Source organism: Miscanthus floridulus, chromosome 6 (genome assembly GCF_019320115.1).
Source record: "Miscanthus floridulus cultivar M001 chromosome 6, ASM1932011v1, whole genome shotgun sequence".
Lineage (NCBI taxonomy): Eukaryota > Viridiplantae > Streptophyta > Magnoliopsida > Poales > Poaceae > Miscanthus > Miscanthus floridulus.
Window position 1 is genome coordinate 4,092,834 of NC_089585.1, and position 23,605 is coordinate 4,116,438.

At 44.7% G+C, this 23,605-nt stretch overlaps 4 protein-coding genes across 5 annotated transcripts; 2 read left to right on the forward strand and 2 right to left on the reverse strand.

Moving 5' to 3' along the window:
- Nucleotides 1–5,006: 5,006 nt before the first annotated feature.
- On the forward strand, nucleotides 5,007–10,279 carry LOC136457446 (alpha-1,2-mannosyltransferase ALG9-like). The gene is made up of 10 exons (XM_066457471.1): nucleotides 5,007–5,405; nucleotides 6,983–7,070; nucleotides 7,175–7,334; nucleotides 7,444–7,664; nucleotides 7,739–8,034; nucleotides 8,695–8,806; nucleotides 8,891–9,029; nucleotides 9,286–9,482; nucleotides 9,566–9,655; nucleotides 9,736–10,279. Exons 1-10 carry the CDS (start codon nucleotides 5,125–5,127, stop codon nucleotides 9,874–9,876), a joined length of 1,725 nt encoding a protein of 574 aa, XP_066313568.1. The 5' UTR covers nucleotides 5,007–5,124; the 3' UTR covers nucleotides 9,877–10,279.
- Nucleotides 10,280–10,835: 556 nt separating this feature from the next.
- Nucleotides 10,836–15,759, reverse strand: LOC136457448 (DNA repair protein RAD51 homolog 3-like). Of its 2 annotated transcripts, none has more exons than XM_066457474.1 (7): nucleotides 15,525–15,759; nucleotides 14,850–14,909; nucleotides 14,543–14,769; nucleotides 14,194–14,325; nucleotides 14,033–14,099; nucleotides 11,751–12,400; nucleotides 10,836–10,896 (listed from the first exon to the last, which is right to left on the reverse strand). In XM_066457474.1, the coding sequence occupies exons 1-6, from the start codon at nucleotides 15,625–15,627 to the stop codon at nucleotides 12,222–12,224; spliced, it is 768 nt and encodes a 255-aa protein (XP_066313571.1). In that variant the 5' UTR covers nucleotides 15,628–15,759; the 3' UTR covers nucleotides 10,836–10,896; nucleotides 11,751–12,221. The 2 variants fall into 2 exon arrangements, with proteins under 2 accessions (XP_066313571.1, XP_066313570.1); XM_066457473.1 differs by lacking the exon at nucleotides 10,836–10,896 and adding an exon at nucleotides 13,603–13,887 and having other exon boundaries at nucleotides 12,325–12,400.
- Nucleotides 15,754–17,874, forward strand: LOC136457447 (uncharacterized). Its single transcript, XM_066457472.1, has one exon. It carries the CDS (start codon nucleotides 16,476–16,478, stop codon nucleotides 17,808–17,810), a length of 1,335 nt encoding a protein of 444 aa, XP_066313569.1. The 5' UTR covers nucleotides 15,754–16,475; the 3' UTR covers nucleotides 17,811–17,874.
- Nucleotides 17,875–19,142: 1,268 nt separating this feature from the next.
- Nucleotides 19,143–23,139, reverse strand: LOC136457449 (polyadenylate-binding protein-interacting protein 9-like). Its single transcript, XM_066457475.1, has 10 exons — nucleotides 22,486–23,139; nucleotides 21,472–21,585; nucleotides 21,336–21,380; nucleotides 20,925–20,997; nucleotides 20,727–20,839; nucleotides 20,575–20,634; nucleotides 20,366–20,413; nucleotides 20,180–20,248; nucleotides 19,602–19,663; nucleotides 19,143–19,489 (listed from the first exon to the last, which is right to left on the reverse strand). Exons 1-10 carry the CDS (start codon nucleotides 22,738–22,740, stop codon nucleotides 19,432–19,434), a joined length of 897 nt encoding a protein of 298 aa, XP_066313572.1. The 5' UTR covers nucleotides 22,741–23,139; the 3' UTR covers nucleotides 19,143–19,431.
- Between the last annotated feature and the right edge of the window lie 466 nt (nucleotides 23,140–23,605).

Genomic DNA, 23,605 nt, shown 5'->3' on the forward strand with positions numbered 1-23,605 from the left:
CTTGAATGTGACAATGTTTTACACATTTTAAAATTTAAAATTTAAAATTTGACAAGTTTAAACCAAAATTTAAAACCCTAAATGATTTCAGATGTAAAAGTGATGAATACAAAAGTTGTTCAACTCATCAATATTTACAACTTTTATATTGGTTATCTTGTCATTTGACTAAATTTGAACCTTTCAAATTTTGAAATTTAAAAAAAGACAAATGAGCACTGCAGGGGCGGCTGGTGATTGAGTCGTCCCTACAGATCAACCCCAACTGTAGGGGCGGCTCAGGTTACCAGCCGCCCTACAGCGCTATCTGTAGGGGCGGCTGGGCTGCTGGAGCCCGAGGACGCCCACTGTAGGGGCGCCCCCAAGCCCAACTGCCCCTACAGTAAAAATGCCCCCGTTCTTACAGTAAGAATCTGGCGTAGCGAAGATAGCTATGCATACAGTTGTTGGTCCAATGTTTCATGGCTGGCAATATGGCTGGACATCCGCCACTATGTGAATTATATCATGTCCCGACACAGCTTTAGCTGGGTGAGTGTGTTAGAAAGATCTTTATATTATGGATTGTCTCATTTTTAAAGAACGTTGTCTTACCAGATCTGCTTATTTGAAAACTATGCAGGTGGAATAGAACCGGTCTTATGTGCGCCCTTTTTTGCCGCTGTTTTGATGGTGTTGACCTTAATCCAAAACTCGAATCGGTAAGATCTGGTAGCTTCAAGTCATTTTGGCCATAAAACCACCTCCCCTTAGTATCTTGCAAGTTTATTTGGATCCCAATATGAATGTTTTTAGTATCGGTCAGTATCTTGTACTCAGGTGGCTTCTCTTTTTCTGCTCTATTGCAGGTCGACTTCGATGCGATCGCTTCTAAGCTGACCATTGATATCGTACAGCTTAAGGGCAATTCAGGCAAAGTCCCGCGATCACTGCTCCAGTAGAGGGGGTTTCAACGACAGTCTGTTGCCTGTTTTTTTTCTTTTGAACGTGGACTAATGTGTGTGGGAGTTATGTTGCATTTTCGTAGAGTCCACAGCTGCAAGTTATGCTCTCCATCTACCCTTTCCCCACCTGGAACATGAGAAGAGTTGTCTGCAGTTTGGACATCTTTGGCTTCAGGCAGGGACGTAGCCAGCGGTGGGGCTAGGGGGGCTTCAGCCCCCCTACCCATCCTGAGCACGTGGAGTTTTTCTAAGTTATCTCTTAAATTTTTATGCATACATGTATTAGGTAGGAGGCGCTAAGGTTAAGAGAAGATAAAAAAACCTCTATTCTTTTGTTCAGCCTCTCCTAAATTTTTTTCTGGCTTCGTCACTGGCTTCAGGTGTCACCATGAGCTCCACTGATCCATGCATAGACGTTGCACCATCAGCACCATATGTCGACGTAACCCATCCGCCATAGATATATCCTTCCGCCGGCAGCCCCGCTTTGTCTTGCATATCGCGCATGCTCACAGTCTCCTTCCACCATCGATTTCGACGGAATAGCTTGCCGCACCATCGCCACGAGACCCTCTGACTCTGCCTCGCCACGGCAGGTGGCCGATGGCCGCGCTTGCTTAGTCAGATCATTCTCACGCATCGCCCCTACTTCGCTTGCTCGCAGATGGTGTAGCCATGGGTCTCTCCCCTAAGATCGCTTCTTTCCTCTGCAAATGTCTGCATCGTCCCCTCCATTGTTGATAGCATCCGTTGGCAGGAGATCGAAGAGGCCCTTCAGAGAGAGGCAAGTCTTCCGTCCTGAAATTCAGGTGCTCACAAGCCTGAACACGGTCATTAGCAGCGTCTCTGCTCTGAATGTATGTACGTCACGCGCAAGGGAACGCGAGAGTCACGCCTGAGGTCACCCGAGACGTGTGCTTGCTGGCCAGGATGATGACTGCCAACATGTACTTGTCAAAAATGGCGGATTTGATGTTCGAGGTACACAGACTGCGATTTGTCATCAGCCCAAGGGCATCACATAACATAAGCATTGCATCTCTGACTCACCCTGCTATCCTGTTCCCAATTCCCATGACGAACTTCTCCATCATGTGGCGGTGCAACAACGAGCTTCGAGCCCACGCCGACGAGCTGCACCGGCAGTCTTATACCACAATTGTCTGACGAACAGTGAAGCAGACCAGACAGACTCATACCGTGGCTTCAGTATCTGCGGCAGAGTTTTGGAAACAGATTTCTCCACGCGAGCCCTACCAGATCGTGCTCGGCTACGTGAGGGACAGGCTGTACAACGCCTGCAATCGTGCTCGGCAGATCTTGTCGCATGGTGTCTCCAACATTCCGGACGCTGCAGCCCGAGTGGCGGTGCCTGCTCGACGACATGGCGGCGGTGTCCACCGAGGAGTACAGATCCATCGTTTTCCAGGAGCCGAGATTCGTGGAGTACTTCCGGTCCGCGGACGCCGGAGACGGAGGGCGGATGAACATCGGCAGCCGGCCGTCGAAGCGCAAGCCCGGCGGCGGCATCGAGTCGCTGCGCGCCATCCCGTGGATCGTCGCGTGGACGCAGACGAGTACGAGTTCCGGAGTACGACCCTGGGCTACCCATCCCACCATGAAGTGCATCGCTGCGGCATGCAGAACCCCGGCTCACTGCGCGCAGCGGCGTCGCCGGTTTCCGATCTTGTAGGCCGTGTAGGAGTGTGTATTCTTGTGCAGGTAAGCTGTGATTTGCAAGCTTTCTTCTGAATAGATAAATAAATAAAAAGGATGGTTAAAATGTGGAGAAGTAACTCAGTTCGATGGATGAGGAGTGCTTGACAATTGACATGCGTTGGTCATGACTTTCGGTGTTGCATAAACATGTTCCATTTTGAGTAATGGCGCTGAGGCCTTAAGACAAGTAGACAACTGTTGCTGGCTTTGCCACACCCAGAGGCCCGGATTAATCCTTAACCACGGGCTTGACCTTCTGCTTTACCAAACACCTGAAAAATTACGAGCAACAACACATGGGCCCCGTTCGCTGGTCTGAAATTTGGCTGAAACTGGCTGAAAAACATTGTTCCGACTGAATTGTTGTGAGAGAAAAACACTGTTCCGGCTGAAAAAAAAGAAGCCGAACAAGCCATTTTTAAGACAAGCGAATGGGGCCATTAGGCCTTAAAGCGCATCATAATCATGAATCAGCAGAATGCTATGCGATGCCTATTAGAAGCTAAGAAATTCAATATAAGCAACAACATGTTAGCAATTGAAGTAAAAGCCAAGTTTGAAAAAGACAAGCACGAGCGAACAAACTTGTTATTTTTTAAGTTATAATAAAACTTTTATTTAGCATATATTAATAAGAACAGAATTGACATAGTTTATGAGAAAATCCTGTCAAAAAGAAAAAAACATACAACTACTATCTACAACTACGCCATGCATCTCTACATATAGCTATCAATAGGTGATGAAACTCGTCAACTCTTAGAGCATCTCCAAAGAGTCTTTCTAAAACCCACTCTCTAAATCATCATTTACAGAGTCATTTGCATAAAAATCGCTTTATACATCTTTTCACTTTCCAACAATTTTTCTATATCTTGTGCCCACTCCACAAAGCCATTCTCGCTATCTTGGCTAGATAGAAATTTAGAGTAGAGGACGACTATATTTAGATAACCAATTAAAGAACATGTTGGAGGGTGTGTTTTTTCACCAAAATTTCTACTGCTAACAATAAAGAAGGATATAAAGAGTCTGTTGGAGTTGCTCTTAGCATTGTCAATCTTGCCAGTTGAAATGTAGGTACACCTTGGGTCTGATTTCACGAGACAAAACTCAACCGTGTACAAGCTACCACCAAATCCAAAAACAACAAAAGATGAAAACTACCACCAAGGTTATCTTTGCTAACCACCACCAATAGCCAAGCATGGCATTGAGCCATTGCTGCAGAGCTCGCCGTCACATCAATGTAGCAGCTCTGACTTCCAATAGATCGCAAATGGCGCCATTGTCGGTAGACGGACGCTGAACATGATACTAGATTCCCACGATGGCGCCTTCAAAAGGGTCAGAATGTTAGATGAGCCATCATGGCCTGCCCATGAATGAGTAGGGTTCTCACATGAAGAAAACCGATAAGCTAGGATATGATGGGTAGGCCTCATTTGGCTGGGCTCCGCCCAACTCCAACGCTACGGTGCTACTGTCATGGAGCCGAGAAAGCCCTAATATATTAACTTTGAGGGCTTTTCCTTTTGTCTCCTTTGTTTGAAAGGAGTCGAAGAACTTTGCACAACGTAGCATACCGAAATAGGCCAGAGCCACCGAGAGCCATGCCAAATGAGTTTTTTTCCCTGAAATTACCGCAAGTGCTAACGGTCATTCTATTACCATGCATGTGTGTCGCTTTTTTGTGGTCACCTAAGGCCTTCTCCAACGCGCCTCCGTGGCTTGTAGTCCTAGCCCCCACCTCTGCAAAAATCATCCATGTCATCTTGAATAGCAGCTTCGCAGCATGTCATCACATCTTGCAGAGGATGCGAATGCTTCAATTGACAAAAAGTGCAAGCCACTGCTTTTGGAAGAAAAGCTAACGGGTGTCTGCATAGAGAGAGAAATGGTGATATCAGCAATAGATGAAGTGACTAGCCTGTGATATAGAGAAGACAGCTTAAAAGCTTCCTTCATATGGGCTGCCCTAAGCAGAAAAATCCTTCGCTACGAGAAACTTAAAAGCTTCTTGGATGTTTGAAGTATGAAGTGACTACGGAAGTCCAATGCTACCATTGCTTATGATCGAAGTATTCCACTTTTAACTCAAAACTAGTATCATGTTTGCTAGATCGTATCAGTCATGCTTATCAGTCATGATACAATGTTTTTCTTTCACAATAAAACAGCATCAGCTGGCTTATAAGCCACGTAAACGATCAAGCAAACAGTGTATAGATGGATGCAAGTTTTCAAATGGAAAATAGCCAAAAAAAGTGGAGGGAGTGACTGAGGCACGAAGGACTTTTTCCTTAAAAAAGAGTAAAAGCTACTCAGGACCCATCTGTAATTATGCTTTCCTTCGCGCGAGCAAAGAGAACCACGCACGCACTAGACCCAAATCCCCGTAGCTTCAAACATCCAGAAGCTTCTAGACCAAACCATCAACCCATCGCCTCGGGCTCCGGCCATGTCGCTCTCGTCGGCGCGCCAGCGTCGTGCCACGGCGGCGTCGCCACCGACAGACGACGGGTACGCCAAGGACTCCAAGGACAGGAGGCGGCGGCCCGGCGGCGACGGGGACGGCGAGGACGAGGGTATCAAGTGGTTCCTCCCGTTCCTGGCGCTCGGGCTCCTCCGCCACATGAGCGCGTCCTCCAACCTGATCCATGACTGCGACGAGGTCTTCAACTACTGGGAGCCCCTCCACTTCCTCCTGTACCGCTCCGGCTTCCAGACCTGGGAGTACAGGTAACCTATCCGACCTCACCCCCATAAATGATAAACCCTACCTGTGTCAGCCATTCCCGCCGCTTGATACTCCTGTGCGTATTGGAAGGGGATGAATGTTTGGACCTGTGCTCTGATTTGGAGTAGGAGAGGGTTTCTGCCCTTAGCTTGGGCAAGCAATAGTGATTGGTTTTGGGGGGGGGGGGGGGGGGGGGGGGGGGGGGTTGAAGATCTACACCGTTATTAGCAGTGTTTTGCTTTAGGTTGTAGGTTACACGCAGGGTGGCTTGGCTTGGGAGTATGTTGTAGGTTTATTAGCGGAATGATTTGAATGTTTAGCGGCTTATTTGGAAACACTGCTTATCCCCCTTCAGTCCATAAGTATTGGGAGGTATATAGCCAAACAAGTCTTAAGGTGAAAAACACTCACACTCTGTTATGATTTTGATGGATTGGTGAAACAGTGGGAGTGTCTCTGTTGCTGGTGTATGACTGTTTTTTTTCCTTGGGGAATGGGGGTGGGTGATGATGGTGAGGTTTGGGGCTGGACAAGTTTACAATGCGAGTGTTCTAAAAATTAAGGTAGGTTATTAACATTTGTATCTGTTTTGTTTACAATCAAGCAGTGGCAGAGTTACGTGTAGGACAAAGTGCCCCCTTCCTGCAATTGAATTTTCTTAATGATGTCAATAATTGATGCTTAGGAAGTAATAGAGATTTGCACACCAGAGACAACTTCAGTACTATTGCCCGCCACTGCAATCAAGGTCATTAATTGTTTCAAAGTAGGCTGCCTGGCCTGCCTAGGCTCCACCGTACTGCCTTGCTTCTGATTGCCACCTACCTATCTCTCTGCATGCCATTGTTTAGAACAGTCAGAGTCACAGTTGGTGCAATTGTACCATGATGACTTAAATTTGGATTGAGCTACCATAGATTATTTATTTCATCATGTCATTTATGCTAGTATATACTGTCATAATATTATATATAGTAATGATATTTCATTGTGGAAGTTTTTTCTGTGTTTGACATTCAGATACTCTGTATCCCGTTTGAGTTTCTGCTGGAAACCATGTATTATGATATTCAGTAACATTTCTAGGAGTAACGAGGCTCGTTTTAGTTCTCGCCAATATGGGGATTGCTGTATTATTGTGGTTTGGATTGGAAGAGTGATATAACTATATATAACACAGCTGCATGTCTTCTGTAACTGTTGCTGAAACTATTTTTCAAATTAATAAGTATGCTTTGTTTTTCCCCCCCACATCTTAGGACTAAGCGGTTTATTCTATATGCTTAGCTACCTTATGTTGAATGTTGGCCTAGGCTTTTAGTTTAGTTCCAAATTGATTCAGCTTGCAAGTATTGCTACTATAGCATCTTGATTTGATGTTTTCTTCATAGCATCCTGGAAGACTCCAGCCTTTTAGGGAAACCAAACCCATTAAATAACATAATTTGTCTGCAATGATTTTTTTGTATATTATGTTCTGCATGGCACAAGAGGTTAGTAAATAGGACATCGATTTTAACTTGGGACTAAAAACGCTTTGTTGTTTGATTTTGACTTTCTGCAAAAATGTCTATTGCAGTTCCGACTTTGCTCTTCGGTCATATTTGTACCTTTTCTTTCATGCTCTTGTAGCTGGGCCTGCTTCACTATTCTTTGGTGAGCATAAGGTTCGTAGTCTCTTACTCCTTTGGTTTCTTGACATCCTTATATGCTGGCTATATCTTTACCCATTTGTGCTTACTAATGATATCTCATCTATTCTCCTGTGAAGGTTCGTGTGTTCTACTCAGTGAGAATCTTTCTTGGTCTCATTTCAACTATTACCGAAACTGTTCTGGTGGTTGCTCTTTCAAGAAGATATGGGAAGCGACTTGCTTGTTATGTTCTTGCAATGCTATGCTTATCCAGCGGTTGCTTCTTTGCCAGTACCAGTATGTATCTTTGTAAATTCAGTTTTCTGCTGTTGTTTGGAAATTACATTGCAGATGTGTGGTTGCTCCAACTGGGTGCTACCTTAATTATATTTATACTCTATTCCAGGTTTCTTGCCAAGTTCATTCTCCATGTATGCAGTAACACTTTCGTCTGCACTCTTCCTTCTTGAGAAATATGCTGGTGCAGTCTCAGTTGCAGCTGCTGGAGTGATCCTTGGTTGGCCTTTCTCAATTTTGGTTTTCCTCCCTGTTACTGTTTATTCTCTAATCAGAGGATCTTTTAGAAGCGTTTTTCTATCTGGATTTTTGACTTCACTGTGCTTTCTTGTAAGTAAATCCCTCACAAATTCACTGTTTTACAATATGTATGAGTTTGACTGATCATGGCAAGTTTATACTAGGTTCTTTCGTTTGTTGCTGATTACTACTGCTATGGTCGATTGACATTCTCGGTGTTCAATCTTCTGAAATATAACGTTCTTGGTGGTGGCGAAAGTCACTTGTATGGAACCGAGGGGCTTTCATTTTACTTCAGGAATGGATTCAATAATTTCAATTTTGCCTTCATCCTGGCTCTTCTTTTCTTGGGGGTTGTACCATTTGCTAGAAAGAAATATGCTCCTGATCTGCTGATAGTTGTCTCTCCTGTCTATATCTGGTTGGCTTTCATGTCTTTGCAGGCACACAAAGAAGAAAGGTATGAAGCAATTTCGCAATATGCACATGTGATCAGTTGAACACTCGAACATGCAATATAATATAGGAAAAAGTCTTCTTTTGATCTTTTCTGCAGAACATCTTCACGCATGAAGATTATGTAGAGGCTAGAAATGTTATTTCTCTTTGCCTATGAACCTAGCATATGATTAAATACTTGCATCTAGTTGACATTATCTCTCTGGTCTACCTTATACTCCATTATTTCCCTCAACTAACCAGTTTGATTTTTTTTATATTAGACTTTAAACACAAATATAAGGCGCCCTGTATTTTGTTTTAACCTACATTTTCTAAGTCGCTGTTTTGTTTAGCTTACTTGTATTGCTGCTGGCAAGTTTCACTTATAAATTGAATTCACAGCATTTCTAATAGGATAGCCTTGAAATCCACTTAAATTAGACTAAATTACAACCAAATCAGCCATGTATCCTTTGCACTATGTTGCAACCATTTTGACTAGTTATTGCTACCGAATAATGCTAAGAGTAATGGCCAGGTTTTCTGTTGTCCTCACCATTATCTGAAAATAGTAGTGTTGTAATAGGGTATGAAAAGAATAACAACTCGCTTTTGAAGAATCTTTCCTTGTGTACAGATGGAACATACTGATGCTGACTGGCCTTATCTGTTTGTGCAGGTTTCTCTATCCAATTTATACATTGATATGTGTTGCTGCTGCTGCTGTTATTGATAGCTTACCTGATTTTTTCCATGACAAATATTCATCTGATCAGTCTATTTTTGAAAAGGTTAGCTTGGAGACTTGAATGACATTTACACCTTGTTTATTAATTGGGAATGGTTGTAAAGTTGTTTCATAATGCTTGTGACAGATAGCGAAGGGTCTGCGTCCTTTGATCCTTGGTTTTATTTTGTGTGCTTCCCACAGCCGAACATTTTCCATGTTAAATGGATATGGTGCTCCCCTGCAGATCTATCAGCATCTAGAACATCATGACGACACTGGGCCCGGTAATGCTCTACAATCTATACCTGTCATGGCAGTTGATTATGTTCTTGCTTAGTATGTTATAGGATTACACCTGTAATGCCAGACATGCCCGAGACCCAGAGTACTGTCTTGTGTCATTGATTGCGTTTTTCTTGTTAAGGTACTTATATATAAATAAACGAAGATGCAAAATTGACTTAAACAGATATACCATCAGAAAGAATTATGCTTGAAGGTATTGTTGGTAGCTAAATTTGTGTACCTGTCTGTTTACAGGGTCTATTCTCTGTGTTGGAAGTGAGTGGCATCACTATCCATCATCATTCTTCATACCCTCCTATATCAGTGAAGTCCGGTGGATAGATGATGGCTTCCGTGGGTTACTTCCATTTCCCTTCAACGAGACCCTGGGTGGAACCACTGCAGCTCCGTCGTACTTCAATAACAAGAACAAGGCGGCTGAAGGGCAATATGTAGTTTCCTTTCTTACTGAACTTCAACAATACAATCTTCTAATAATACACTGAGTGCAACCTGTTGTTATTTTTCGGTGCAGCTTAAAGACATTGGAGCATGTACCTTACTGGTGGAACTTGACCTAAGACGGCCTTATCCCTCACGTGGGAGTGACTTGTCAACGTGGGAGGTAGATTGACAGTAACGCACATAATCCGAATATAAACGCACATGTGTTTTCACAATCTGACAACTCTTTGCAAACTGCAGGCATTGGCCGCACTACAGTTCCTGGACAGAGAGCTTTCCCCTGCATTATACCGGTCCTTCTTTATACCATACCGATGGCAACAAAACAACGTGTTCGGCCTGTACAAGCTACTGAGGAGGTTGCATCCTGACCATGCGTGATCAAGAGACGTGTGGGGTTTGCTTCAATGAGCTTAATCACGTGATTTCTTTTAACAAACAGCTTGCAAAATTTGACTGCTTTAGATTTTCTGATCCGAATGGGTTTTCCTATTGGGTAATGGCGAAACCGTTTTTCTCCCACTCGTCGTACCATACAATACAGAACGAAATTACGAGGTGTATAACTGAATTAGCCCCTCGACGAGGATGAGAGATCTGAACTGCTGATGTAGTGATGTTCGAGGAGAATCATGTTGCGGGCGCTGGTCAGTTGTGTTCTGGAACTGCTGTTTTTGCCAGTTGTAACTTGTTTGGATTGTTTGTTGAATCAAGGCCAATGACAGACTGATGGAATAGCGATTAATTCATGAGAACCAACATCATTGAGATTTATACTTTTTTTATTATATTGAGTTTTTTGATACGGTAAAATGCCTCAAGCCCAGGTCAGAGGTACAGGTCGTTCTACAAATATGCTCTGCAGTGTAACCAAGACCTGGTGAATGGGCCAACGGGCACGACACGGTCCCGGTCCAGGGACGGGTGCACGGCCCATCCTAGCAACCGCCTCCCTCGCGGTTTTCTTGGAAATCGTTGCCAGTCTCAGTAGGAGATTTTATAGTTTTCAAGACATGACACCGAGAATAAAACGGTGTCTCTCAATGTATAGTTTTATTTCACTGTTTCATAGACTAGTTTTAGCATTTAATCCTTGCACTATGTTGCGATCAAATGCGCCGTATTACTATGTAGCCATGTGATGTTGTGCTTTCATGTGTGTGTGTATAGCTGAATATATCAGTTTTCACACGTAAAAAATGACAGCACTCACTCAGGCACTAGGTAACTGACTTCACACACAAAAAAAAAATGCAGCATTCACACATGCACTACATATCCATATTCAGTTTCACACCGAAAAATTGCAGCATTCACACATGCAAAATGTAGCAGATAAGAAACAGTTAATCACAGCAGCAGAATGTGTACAGGGCTTCATGTTGATAGCAAACAGCATTCCTGCAGAAAACAAAAGTAATTCAGGATCTGAAGGTAAATGGCAGAAATTGTTAATGTTCTCACCAAAGATGACACTAAAAAAGTCTGGCAAGAACTGTTACTTAATGTCAAGGGCGTTGGCACCCAAGGTAGGAGGGCCTTGGCTCCTCAGTTCATAGCCAAGGCCAGGTAATGGTGCTAGGGTTTTTGCCTGGTCGACCAAGGTAGAAGGAGGTGAGATTAAGAGTTGAAGAGATAGGACTGGAGTCTGGAGGTAATTGATATTGCTTGATTCATTCAAAACAGGTTACAGCATATAAATAGAGGTGCCCAGCCTCTGGCTGGCGCCCAGCCCCTTGGCTCCTCGATTCTCTCCTTCTCATTAACTCTAATCCTTCAACCAACTCACTAATTGTCATTAACTACAGGCGGCTGCTGTGTCTGCAGCCCCTTGATACCGCCCTGGCTCTATCTCGAGCCCTGGGACGCCTCTCGTATTGGCGCCCCCACATCACACTTAAAGTATGGCAGCAGTGTCTTGCACAGAAGAAAATTTCTATACTAAAAAGATTCAAAAGCACTAAGAGCAAGACTAATAATATAGCCGGCTTACAGGCTGTAAGGTTCTTTGCAGCCTTCTCTCAGCCCACTCATATAGTAGTTAGCTCTTTACAGTTAATACATGGCCCACTTGTCTCTCTCACAGACTTTCTTGGTTCTTGTGCCCAAGCCGGCTGTAAGCTTACAGCCCGCTTCTCCTCTCTCTCCTCCCCCTCTCTCCTCCACCTCAGCATTTAGTCGTCTTACAGCCTGCTATTATACTTGCTCTAACAAGAGTACTACAGTTGGATCTGGAACATTAACAAGAGACTTACCATGGATTCCGCAGTGGCTTCCATGTGCAGGCGACGAACAATCTTGATATGCCCACAAATCGTAAAGCAATGAAAAATAGGGAACTGAGCAACAGTCCATCATATTCTACACTTTAGAACATTCTTCCACACATGTCCTGTTAACTGTTGTCCATGCCAATTCCCACACTGCAGCTGTTTTTCTCTAATAACAATGTTGATTTGCTGATCGGTGAACAGAGAAGCACATATAAGCCAGTTGTTATAGGCTTACTGAATGTAAGATGTGCCACATGTTCAGATACAAAACACTATAGTAGCCTGTTCTGTTGCATCTACTTCTCTAAGGTTGGTTTGTAGCTAACAGCACAAAGCAATTGAGAATCAGCAAAGTGGTATGATTCTCCAGTCTCACCTAACTTGCCCCAAAGATCCATGGTGAAGAAAGCTGCAAGAGCATAGTGGAGATACAAGTGCTTGACACCAAGAATGCTATGTTACTCGGGCTCGCTTGTGGTTTGGACTCACAGCATCTCTAATCCCTTTGCCTGTCACTGCATACGGTGCTGAGGCTACTGGAAGTGAAGGAGACTTATCAAGGTGTGCGTATCGTTCGTTCCCATTCCAGTACAGAATCAGCCGGTTCGTGCATGAGTGGGACCAGCTGTCACCTGCATAACAAGGTCATCATCTTATCTTGGAATAATCGGTTCAAGTGTCCAGCGCCAATGAAATATTCAGAAGAAATACGTCACTGAACAGAAGAGATAAGCTACAGTGACCCATCTACTTGACCCCCCCCCCCCCCCCCCCCTTTTTGGCAAACATCCATCCAAGTATCCAACCCCACTGGAGAAAAAATTGTAGCTATTGTCATAACTTGGACAGTGTCAAAACTATAACCAGTTTATCAATTTATTGGAACTTAGCCTGTAATACTAGTTTCTTTTTTTTTTGAAACATAATACCAGTTTCTTATAAAACAGAGGAATGAATACACGGGAATAGGGTTACTGCAAAGGTGATCATGGCGTGGATCTTGTTGGACAAGATCATATTATATATAAGTCATATATCCAGGTGTGTGTGTGTGTGTGTGTGGGGGGGGGGGGGGGGGGGGGGGGGGGGGTTCCATTCCCCTATGGGAGCTTATTTGGAAATCATGGGCACTTAAGAAATGTCAAATTTTCCTATGGCTAGCCGCTCATAATAGGTGTTGGACTGCTGATAGACTTGCCCGCAGAGGGCTGCCTCATGCAAATCAGTGCCCTTTATGTGATCAAGAGCAGGAGACAATTCAACAAATTTTGACAAACTGTGTCTTCTCTAGACAAGTTTGGTATTTACTCTTGCACCTATCTGGTTCACCGGACCTCTCACCATGAGTCGGGGATGAGGTATCCTGTGATTGGTGGCTTCGGATTAATACTTTAATTCCAGGACATTGGAAAAGTGGAGTAAACTCGTTGATCTCCTTGGGAGCATGGATGATTAAGCGACATAGAAATGAGTGTGTTTTTAATGGTGCTGCACCAAGTGTCCAAGTTGTTCTTAGAAGAATTTTTTAAGAAGGGGACCTCTGGTGTATGGCTGGTGCAAAAGGTTTGGCACAGCTTGTGGCACCAATTGTAGTAGAGCCACAAGATTGCGGTATAGATTGAAAGTTATGCACATTACATATGCTACAATTATACAAAAAACACAACAATATTTTCAGCTTTTAGTGTACGATTTGCCTAGATAATTTCATCCACCCTACATTATCACGGTACCAAAGTTTTGGCTGCAATCAGTAAAAGCTTGCCCATATGCATTTCAGCCGTTTTGACTTAGTCACTGGAAGTGTGTGCCAGCACTAGAACAGAAAGCCAACCTTGATAATGTTGTGAAGTATTAGTGGATTGCCCACCTCTTCCCAATCGCTTAAGCTTTTGGGTTCACTTGGTTGGTGCATGAAACCTAACATGGTATCAAAGCTAGAGGTCTCGAGTTCGAGTCCTGGTAGAGGCATCTTTTAAGTCCTCCGCTCCCTTCTTTATTTCCGCGTTTGCATCTTGTTCTGGCTGCACGTGAGTGGGAGTGTTGTGAAGTATTAGTGGATTGCCCACCTCTTCCCAATCGCTTAAGCTTTTGGGTTCACTTGGTTGGTGCATGAAACCTAACAGATAACATAAGCACATAATTAGGAAATTCTTATTGCTAATTTCCTGCTGCTCTGTGAACAATAAAGACCACAAGCATCCAGTACTGATTCGAAGATGAAGAAGGAATGGAGGATTATACTTGTATGACACAAAACTGACCTAGAGCAAGAGTCAATTGAAATGACCCTTCAGTAAATTTAGTAGTGACTTGGTTCAACAAGACAACCTGCTCAGCAGAACAAGATAAATATGTTAGCCTCATCAAATAGGTAACATACGATCAGAATTAATACCCTTCATACGCATGATGCGTAACTTACTGCCAAGTTATATGTCTTTGCAATCTTCATTAACTTCAATGATAATCCACTTAGCACTCTGGTCCTCAATGCTAGATCTTCAAAATCTTGTCGAAAGTGGAAAGTAACACTATCAATAATAACAATACGCACCTGCGAAGTAGATAGCCAAATCTTTACTTTTGAACACTAGGTCAGTTGTTGTACGTTGCAAACAAAGAAAAATAACTGGGAGAGAAAAAACTAGTGTACATTATAATGTCCTGATTGCAAAGAAAAGGTAAAGTATCAAGATAAAAAAGATTGACAACACAACAGAAATAGTTGTATTAAAGTTAGACTTGAGAAGTCAACTGTTGAAGAAACTCACATCTTTATGCTCTCCAAGGAACTTTTCCAGGTAGTTTATGACTGCAATTTGTTCGGTGTAACTGCATATTCGGAAGTAATAGATGTCCACCAGGAAATGCTCAGGCTGTAATTGTTTTTTGCCAGAAGAGGACTTCTCATGGCTGTGCGGAAAGTGCTCCAGTATGTCCCTGATACACCCTTCAGCAATCTGGTAGACACGTTCAACCATGAAACTGCCCTCTGTATCTATTATGATGAAGACAACTGCTATTACGCTTTCTCAGTAAAGCACTAGATGATATGTATTCCTGTGTGAAGCTATTTACCGATATAAACTGCTTTCCCACCAAGGCCACCATATTCCACTGGGATTTGTACATTGATTGCTAGTTGAATCCAGAAGAAAAAGTACGTATTTAGTAGGGAGATCTGCTGTACTTGTATTGATTAGTAAGCACAACATACCCCAGCTGAGTTTTACCAACCCCTGGGACACCATCTGAATAAAATTAGTGTTGTGCATTAGGTCAGTTGCTTCAGATACATCAACTGAGAAAAAAGGCGTACCCAGTGCAGAGAGCTCCCGCTTTGTGCGGGGTCTAGGGAAGGGTGTCAGTGGCAAGCCTTACCCTCGCCTGTGCAATGCGAGGAGACCGCGACTCGAACCCGGGACCTTCCGGTCACAAGCGGTAAGACTCCGCTTGCACCAAGCCCGCCCTTCATACATCAACTGAGAGAATCAAAATTATGTAAACTACTTGATAGAGGGAAATTAAGGGCATTTTCTGATCTCTGAATGCGAGGAGCGAAGCATGATAGAACAAGAGACACACTAAGCTCTATGATTCTTCATAATAGCACAAAAGTTTGAGAGATCATCACTAGTAGACATGAAGCAAACAAAGAAGCACAGGTTACATATACCTAGCTAATTGATTAAAAAATTCCCAATAGCTCCTATTTGACCCTTCGCTAGGAACAGTATTAGAAAGTAAACTAACCAATCTCAGTAACTTCTTTGCAGTGAATCCCGCCACCAAGTATGCCATTGAGGTCACCAGAACCAGTAGTGATGTGTATCTGTGACTGCTCGTCAGAGAGCATATCCCAAGCATTCTGGGCCCCTGAAATGTAACAGCATCAGGATACGACTTCTGTTGTGGTCCATTTCTAGAACCTTCAGAACATCAAATAAAGCAGCACAAGGGCGGGACACAGTTTAGGACACGGGTGTACATCAATATTTCTTTCGCCAAAATTCGATATGAGTGGGTATGGATTATGATATAGATAATGTATATACCAAGGTTTTAAATCTCTGGCTAAGCCTCTTAGCTGTTGTCCTCCACAACAGCTAAGTGCAGCTATAGCCGGAGATAGCTGCAGCCATGCCATTTAACTATTTTTTGCAAAAATTACACAGAACCTTGGCATAACCTGATAACCATTACTAATTGATTCATAACCTTTACTACTTGAAAAGTTGAAGGCGTAGATCATATGCAAAGTCTAAAACTAAGCCACAATAAAACTAATTGACTAGTTCAACAAGCATAGATTTTAAATCTTTACCAAAGATGTCCACAACATACAAGCAAAAGATGAGAATGCAATGTGAGCAGAGAAGAAACTCTGCCTGATTGCTCTGCCATGGTGATTGCCACTTGGAGTTGGTGGTGCTGATCAGGGGCGGATCCGGTAAAGGGACATGGGTGTACACATGTACACCCAATAATTTTTGCAAAAACTTCGAAGTTAGGAGGCTTGTCAATCAAATAGCTAAATAGCTTTCGGTTAGGGTTTCGGTGCTCAGCTTGAAGGGAAGGGAAGAGAAGGGGTGGGAGTACCTGGTGGGTGCTCGTCGCCGGCGAAGAGACCAGCTAAAGCCTCAGCACCTACCTTGCTTAGGGCGGCGGCGGCCCACCAGTCGTCGGAGAGCAAGAGGGGGCGAGATGGGCAGACGTCCGAGACTGGATCTCTATGGGCCTCTGTTAGTTGGGCCGAGACGCAGGGTGATCCACGGCCCACAGGGACCACCCTGTAGGTCCGCCACTGCGTCCACGCGAAACGGCGGAAGCGGAAGTACAAAATTTTGGAACTGCCCCAACGCCCATCGCCCTGTCCTTCTCCTTCGCGCGCGCAAGCACACAGGCACCGGCGCACAGTCAGCCATGGGCCTGGCATCCGCCGATCCCTCCACCTCCGGCCACGGCACGCTTGTGCGCCGCCGGCGACACTTCTTCCGCCACCGTTCACCAACCCCTTCCTCCATCGACGAAACTTCCCAAGAACTCAGCCCCTCTCACACCGGCGCTTCATTCTTGGAGCAACCGTCCTTCGTCCCCGTCCCCTACGACTACGACGACGGGGACGTCATGGGCTCCTACGTCGCGATCGCGCCTCTCCCCATATTCCGCGGCGACCCCGGCGAGTGCCCCGACGCCCACCTCGCCCGCTTCGACCGCGTCCGCCGCGCCAACGGCGCCGCGACCCTGGCAGCCGCCGCCCGCATCTTCCCGGCGTCGCTCGACGCCGACGCCGCGCTGTGGTACGACCTCAGAGTCTCCGGCTCCGACGACGACTCGCCGACCCCGCCGTGGCACGCCGTCCGCGCCGCCTTCCTCGAATTCTTCCGCCCGCCGGGCGCCGCGGACCGCGCGCGCGCCGAGCTCGCCGCCCTGAGGCAGGGACCCGGCGAGGCCGTCAACCGGTTCCACCTCCGCCTGCAGGGAGTCCTCCGGCGGTGCTCGGGCGTTGGCGTCGACGTCCCCGACGCGCTGTCGAAGGCCGCCTTCGTCGACGGCCTCCTCGCCGAGTTCAGGGACTGCGTGGCGCCGCAGCATCCGGAGGCGCTGGACGACGCGGTGGCGCTGGCCCTGATCTGGGAGCGCGCCGAGGGCGTGCGCGAAGCGTGGCGCGTGGCGAAGGCGGCCTGCGCCCCTGCCCCCGCCACACCCGCCGTGGTAAGGTTCTCGTTCTGCGGCGCGGACGGTCACGAGGAGGCATTGTGCGAGGCGTGGATGAGCGGCGGCGGCGGCGGCGGCTGCGGCGGCGGCGGTGGGAGGGGAGGCTCCGTCGTGGTGGCGGAGGAGGAGGGAGGCGGGAGCGGGGCGCTGGCGCGGCTCGGGAGCGCGGTGAGCACCCTCTCGTGCCAGTGCAGGAGGCACCAGTGCGGGAAGAAGGCAGTGGCGCCGAGTGAGGTCGCCGGAGATGACGACGCGGGCGGTGCGGCTGCGGACAAATCATCCAACCAACTGGCTGGCCTTGGAGATCTCCTGGCCTTGTGAATTTGATGCGTTCTTTACGCAGTTAATTTTTCTCTTTGAAAGACTTCTACGCCATGGGCTAAAAAAAAGACTTCTACGCCATTAACTGATCATATGAGTTGCTCCCTACTTCGTAACAGAGTAATTCATAACCATTATGTACTGTTAGCATTGCGATTCTAATTGAATAAAAACTCATGTGTTTTATTAATAAAATTTTTATGCAAGATATCAACAGAGTGTTCGGCTGGTCTTATCAGCCAGCTTATTCGCTGGCTTATAAGTCATGGTACAGTATTTTTCTCTCTCAAAAAATCAGCTATACAAATCAGCACCAGCGGCTTACCGCCAGCCGAACAAGCTGTTAAGTTTGTTCTAAGTTGAGACATGAAATTATGTATTGTTTATTGCCTCTTGTTTATAAATGTGAATATAGAAAATATATCATGCATATGTAACTAGAAATTCTTTATTGTTTTTTATTGTCATATAGTGGTGGGTTTCGGGTATCGGATAACCAATCAGCAATCGGGTTTCCGGGATCCACCAGGTTTGGCTTTCGGTTTGGATTATCATCTAAACTGGTGTTCAGAGCGGTTTTAGTTTTTGAGTTCGTGTTTCGGGTTTGGATCCGTGGAAACTCCACTTGCCATTCCTACTCGTACGTCGTATCATTCTCACTTGAGAAGAATCATAAGACGTTTTCATTATATTTAAGTGCGTATAAAAAGTTGTGAATCTAAAAAATTCAAAACATCTTATAATTTAAATGAATATATATATAATAACCGTGATTAAGTGGCATATGAATTATGTGTGTTTATATCATTCTCACTTGGAGAATCAGGTTGTCGATATCGTAGATTCTAATTTGAATCAATACTGATTAGAATCGTAGAATCAGAGTATCAGACCTGTTAGTTAAGATCGTAAAGGCGTACAACATTACAGATTTTTAACAACTAGCCACGTTCGCTTCGCTGAAAAGCCATGGCGCTGAAACAGTACGGCTCATAAAACAAGCGAACATGGCCTATATGTTAGAGAAGCCACGGGGGACCGCTTGTTTGACACAGCCGGCCAAGAAAAAACTTTGGAATGCATGTGTGCAAGGAATTCAGGATATCACTTGTTCGGTCATTCCCCGTTCCATGGGGGTTGGAGGGGATTTGGAGCGCATGTGTGCACAAGGAATTCAGGATACACTTGTTCGGTTATTCCCCACTCCATGGGTTAGAGAGGATTAGGGGAAATTTTGACTCGCTAGGGATTTAAACCCCCTCAATCCCCTCCAACCCCCCCTTAGATTGATTTGCAACCGAACAAGGCCTAGTAACTGTGATGATTCACATGTAAGGCGTCAAAATACCAATTAGTTTAACAGTAGGAACATTAACATAAGTTACTTGATGGCTGATTGCCGAATAGTCATTCTCAATGGTTCCATCATGTCGAATGAAACAAGAGAACCGAATGTTGGCTATAAAAGGGCCTGATCTAACCAGTTCCCTTCCAACAGGTTTGCAAAAGGGTACAAAGAGAATGTTTGTAAGGATGGAAGCAAATGCATCATGATGCACTGGACCGCGGAAGCCTTTGGCGATGCCTTCCCGTGAACAAATCCAGTTCAGCTTACGCAGAGTCAGTAAGATCCCACTCGATTTACACGTGGCTTCACCGGAGTCTTAGAAGGGCTCACCCTGAACATTCCACAGTGCGATCAGCATTAGCAAATACCAAATGTTCAATTTTTCAGTCTAGATACCCCATAAATAAACAGAAATAGAAGAGGTGGGTGGGGGGAGGTCATGCCTGACAGGCAGAGTTCCCAAAATCATCCCGCTGCAATTCAGAGCCATGATGGCACCCTCAGCCTGTGATTCAGAGTTCAATAGTTACAATCAGAATCTCCATCTTAAGGAACAAAATATAACACATGCCTGTATGAGCACAATCATGTTGCAGGTCAATATACAATTAAAAAAAGGCAATAAGCACTGGGAAAAAATCTCAATTGTTTGAACAAACTTATCAACTTATTGTCATCACTCATTGGAGTGAATGTATCACAAGAACCTTTCATGCATATGCTATTAAGAAATTACCAAACATGCACAAGTTGATCGTATCAAACAAAGCTCCTGCACAATATGCAGCATGCCCATTCTAGGATAGCATCATAGCAAGAGTTTACTAGTGACATGAGTGCCACAGTATTGTGACGCTAAAAATATAATGCAAAATAGACCAATTAAACTAGCTCATTGTGCTAGAGGATTTAACCAGGAAACATCACTTGCTAGTAAATTAAATGTAGGTAGGCATTAGAGCATTATTTAACAATAAAAATAGGAGCTAACCAGTGCAGAAAAAAAATGTATTGTTCTTACATGGACAAACTCAACAAAAGCAATCCTTGTGGAATGTACATTATCCCCTAGAAGTCTCAACCGAGAGACCTGCAAAGGAAATATATTTAGCAGGCAAATTATATAACATATCAATCAGATTTTATTACTCTTAACAAATAGTATATTTGATGGTGGATTTGGCAAACCACAGAGTTGAATGCTTACCTCACCGCAAAGTTCTTCAAAGAATTTCTTTACATCTAATTGAGTAACCTACATGATGAAGATGGCAAATGAGATCACCAAGCATCTAATTGATAGTGTTAGCTTCAGAAACTTGCACCCAAGATCTAGGACCATAAAATACAAGGCATCAATGAAAAAACAAATAAGTGAAAGGCAGTAAGCTTTATGGCATAGAAAAGAGATGGTACCATCTTATCTATGTTTGTACAATAGACAGTTCGCATGACCATTTCCTTCTCATCTTCCGTCTACGGGACAAACCCAACACCACCAGTATTAGCATACTGTGGAATAGTAGAATACTGATATCAGGGCATGAAACAAGTGCAAGACTGCTCACCCTGGGAAGAAACTTTGGATTAACAGGTAAGATAGCTGTCTTTGAAGGCAAAACTCTAACAGGGTAGAAACCAAAAATTGTGCCTCCAAGGTTAAGTGCAGTTCTTGCACCCTCTACAGAGAAAATGGAACTCAAAATTCATCAAAAGAAAATTGATTATAGAAAAAGGCATCTGAGTAGTAGGTCAATATGTAATACCTTCATCAGAGAACTCAATAAATGCAAACCTAAGAACTGAGTGGGGATCACCACAAATTCTGCAATCAACGACCTAAGAGAGAGAAAGTTCATTAGGATTTAGGAAAAACATCGTTAATCATGTTGACAGAATATAAGATCATGTTGACAGAATAGAACACTAAACATGATCACTTAATAGACTCTGCTTAATAACTTCTGTTGATCAGCACAAGCAATAAAAGGCCTGTTCGTTTCGGCTGAAACGATCGTGGATTATTACTGCTGGCTGGTTTGGTGTGAGAGAAAAATATTGTTCTGGCTTATAATCCACGATCGTTTACGACCAAACGAACAGGCTGAAAGTGCTCAAATATCACATGAGCATACAAGTACAAGTAAGAATCAGTCTTTTCAGATGAAATAACTTACTTGCCCACAGGTAGCAAAGATATCGGCAAGTCTCTCCTCTGTCACCTAACAGATGGCAAACATCATTAGATCTTATATCAACTCAAGAATATATAATATATAGTAATGGGTGCTGAGGCAACCATCAACTACTCACAGTATGGTCAAGTTCAGAGACATAAACAGTTCGCCTAATGCTGTCCTCTCTCTCTGCACGCCTCACCCTATCATTTGTCCTCCTCCTTCCTTGGTTGATGTATCCATTCCCCCTCTGAAGATGAAAAAAAAAAAACACTTGCATCATACTTTTCAACAGGGTTACCTCATCCAATATTAGCACTTGCAAACATCTGATCATCTAGTACGTCCGAGGCAATTAAATAACCAAACAAAGAAGCAGTCCTGGGGAAAGTATCACATAGTTGAAAAACTAAATACCACATTGATCAAAGACTTGAAAAGAATTTTATTACCATAACATTTTGTCTAAAAGGTTCAGTATGGGTAATTGAATGACATAATTGCAGGACAGTGAACGGGTCAATGAGGTACTCCCATGACAAATATAGTATGGAAAATAGTAAAAAATATATTGGTTCCTTCCAAATGCCCACACCTGTCCACCATTGCTACTATTGAGTGCAAACGAACCTTGTAGGATAAAATTCTGCTAAAACAAACATCTGCAGAAATAGAGAAAACATTCCCAAAAACAGGTGATTTCAACTAAAAATTGAATCAGTAAGATTTGACACCACCAAAATATTAATCAAATCAAATGAATCGGCACCAGATTAAAAATACAATCACTGTCCAATCAAGCACACAAGAAAAAAACAGATCAACTTAAAAGAACAGAATTGCTTAGATAGTGCATCATCAGTTCCACTAACGGAGTGGCACCTCATCAAGATCAAACCTTTACATCAAAATAAAAGAGGGCAAACCGTTCCCCAAAGAGTAACGCCAACCACCGCACTACGGGAACGATCAACCGGTAACGCAATTCAACACAAAGAGAAGAAAGGAAAAACCCAAACTTTACCAAACAACTGGTGAGACAAGCAATCAAATCGAGAATCCTGCACACAAACCCAACCACAGCGCCGATCCAAGCGCCCCGCTCTCCGATGAAGAAAGTCTAGAACGAAAGCAGGATCAGGAATTATACCCTGCGGTGCTGGTTCCCAAACCCAACGTAAAAGGTCGCGTCGGTGGCCCCATTCGCGCCTCCGATGGAGTGGTAATCGAACACCGGCGCATCCGCCGACAGCGCCTTCTTGGGCGGCGACGCGGCCGCCGAGGGGACGAACTCCTTCGCGGACGGGTTCAGCTTGGACAGCAGGTCCACCAGCTTCTGCACGCCCGCTTGGTATTCCACCTCCTTCGCCGCCGCAGATGCCGATCCCTCCGCCACCGCCGCCATACCTAGGACTGAGACGAGGCGGATCGATCGAGCCAGACGCCGGCTGCCGCCTGCCGATCTCGGTCAAACCCGGCCGCGGCCGGATGGGTGGGGTGGGGTGGGGTAGAAAGTGCCGGACGGATTCTACTGGCGCGAGGCCATCCAGCGGCTCGGCTCTGCACACCGGAGCTGAGGACGGTGGTGGGATGGGTGGCTGACGTGGTGCAACGCGCGCCTGTGCGCTCGCTCGCCAACGGCGTCGATGGGGGCTGCTGGAGCGAGCCGCGGGTGGGTTCTACTGCCTGCCTACTAGTGCCTCGAGGTTCTGGCCATTTCAGGGGTGGGAAATGTATGCGAGAGAGAATCGCGAGGAAGCGAAACGGAAACTGGAGATGGGGAGGATGAGAAGGGCCGGCGGGCTGGGCTCGCCCGATCGGGTTCCGCGTGGGCATGGTCTAATGGTCTCTGGACTGCACGGGGAGGCGTGAAGCACGTGCGTACCAACACGGGCATCCGGAACCATTGCTTTGACGGTAAACGACACTTTTGATCAGGCGTCTAGAGCAGCCGAACGACATTTTTATGCTAGACCGACTTAGTTATCATCATTCATGTCACCTACCATTAAAAGAATAACATCGTTAAATCCAAAAACTTACAAACACCTATGTCAAATCGAGGCTTAAACCATGTGTTCCACTGTAAAGAACTTAACCAGCTGAGTTGTGTTGTGCTCAATTCACCCTCTATCTACATATAGATTTAATTATAGTTTTGAGCGATGTTATAAATCGTGAGTTACAATATTTACTGATTTGTTTCCTTAAACAGTTAGGTTTTGGATCCCTCTTTGGAACGAAGGATTTATAGAGGGATTTTGTCGGAT

Excerpts from the sequence above, each read along its gene's own strand:
- LOC136457446 (XM_066457471.1), top strand. The coding sequence starts at position 5,125 with ATGTCGCTCTCGTCGGCGCGCCAGCGTCGTGCCACGGCGGCGTCGCCA. Across the intron at positions 7,071-7,174 it reads TATTCTTTGGTGAGCATAAG|GTTCGTGTGTTCTACTCAGT; the intron begins GTTCGTAGTCTC and ends TCTCCTGTGAAG. Across the intron at positions 9,030-9,285 it reads TCATGACGACACTGGGCCCG|GGTCTATTCTCTGTGTTGGA; the intron begins GTAATGCTCTAC and ends GTCTGTTTACAG.
- LOC136457448 (XM_066457473.1), bottom strand. The coding sequence starts at position 15,627 with ATGCTCTCTGACGAGCAGTCACAGATACACATCACTACTGGTTCTGGT. Across the intron at positions 14,910-15,524 it reads CAAAGAAGTTACTGAGATTG|CAATCAATGTACAAATCCCA; the intron begins GTTAGTTTACTT and ends GGATTCAACTAG. Across the intron at positions 14,100-14,193 it reads CAAAGACATATAACTTGGCA|GTTGTCTTGTTGAACCAAGT; the intron begins GTAAGTTACGCA and ends TCTGCTGAGCAG.
- LOC136457447 (XM_066457472.1), top strand. The coding sequence starts at position 16,476 with ATGGGCAGACGTCCGAGACTGGATCTCTATGGGCCTCTGTTAGTTGGG.
- LOC136457449 (XM_066457475.1), bottom strand. The coding sequence starts at position 22,740 with ATGGCGGCGGTGGCGGAGGGATCGGCATCTGCGGCGGCGAAGGAGGTG. Across the intron at positions 20,840-20,924 it reads TATTGAGTTCTCTGATGAAG|AGGGTGCAAGAACTGCACTT; the intron begins GTATTACATATT and ends TTTTCTCTGTAG. Across the intron at positions 19,664-20,179 it reads CTTTTGTTGAGTTTGTCCAT|GCTGAGGGTGCCATCATGGC; the intron begins GTAAGAACAATA and ends TCTGAATCACAG.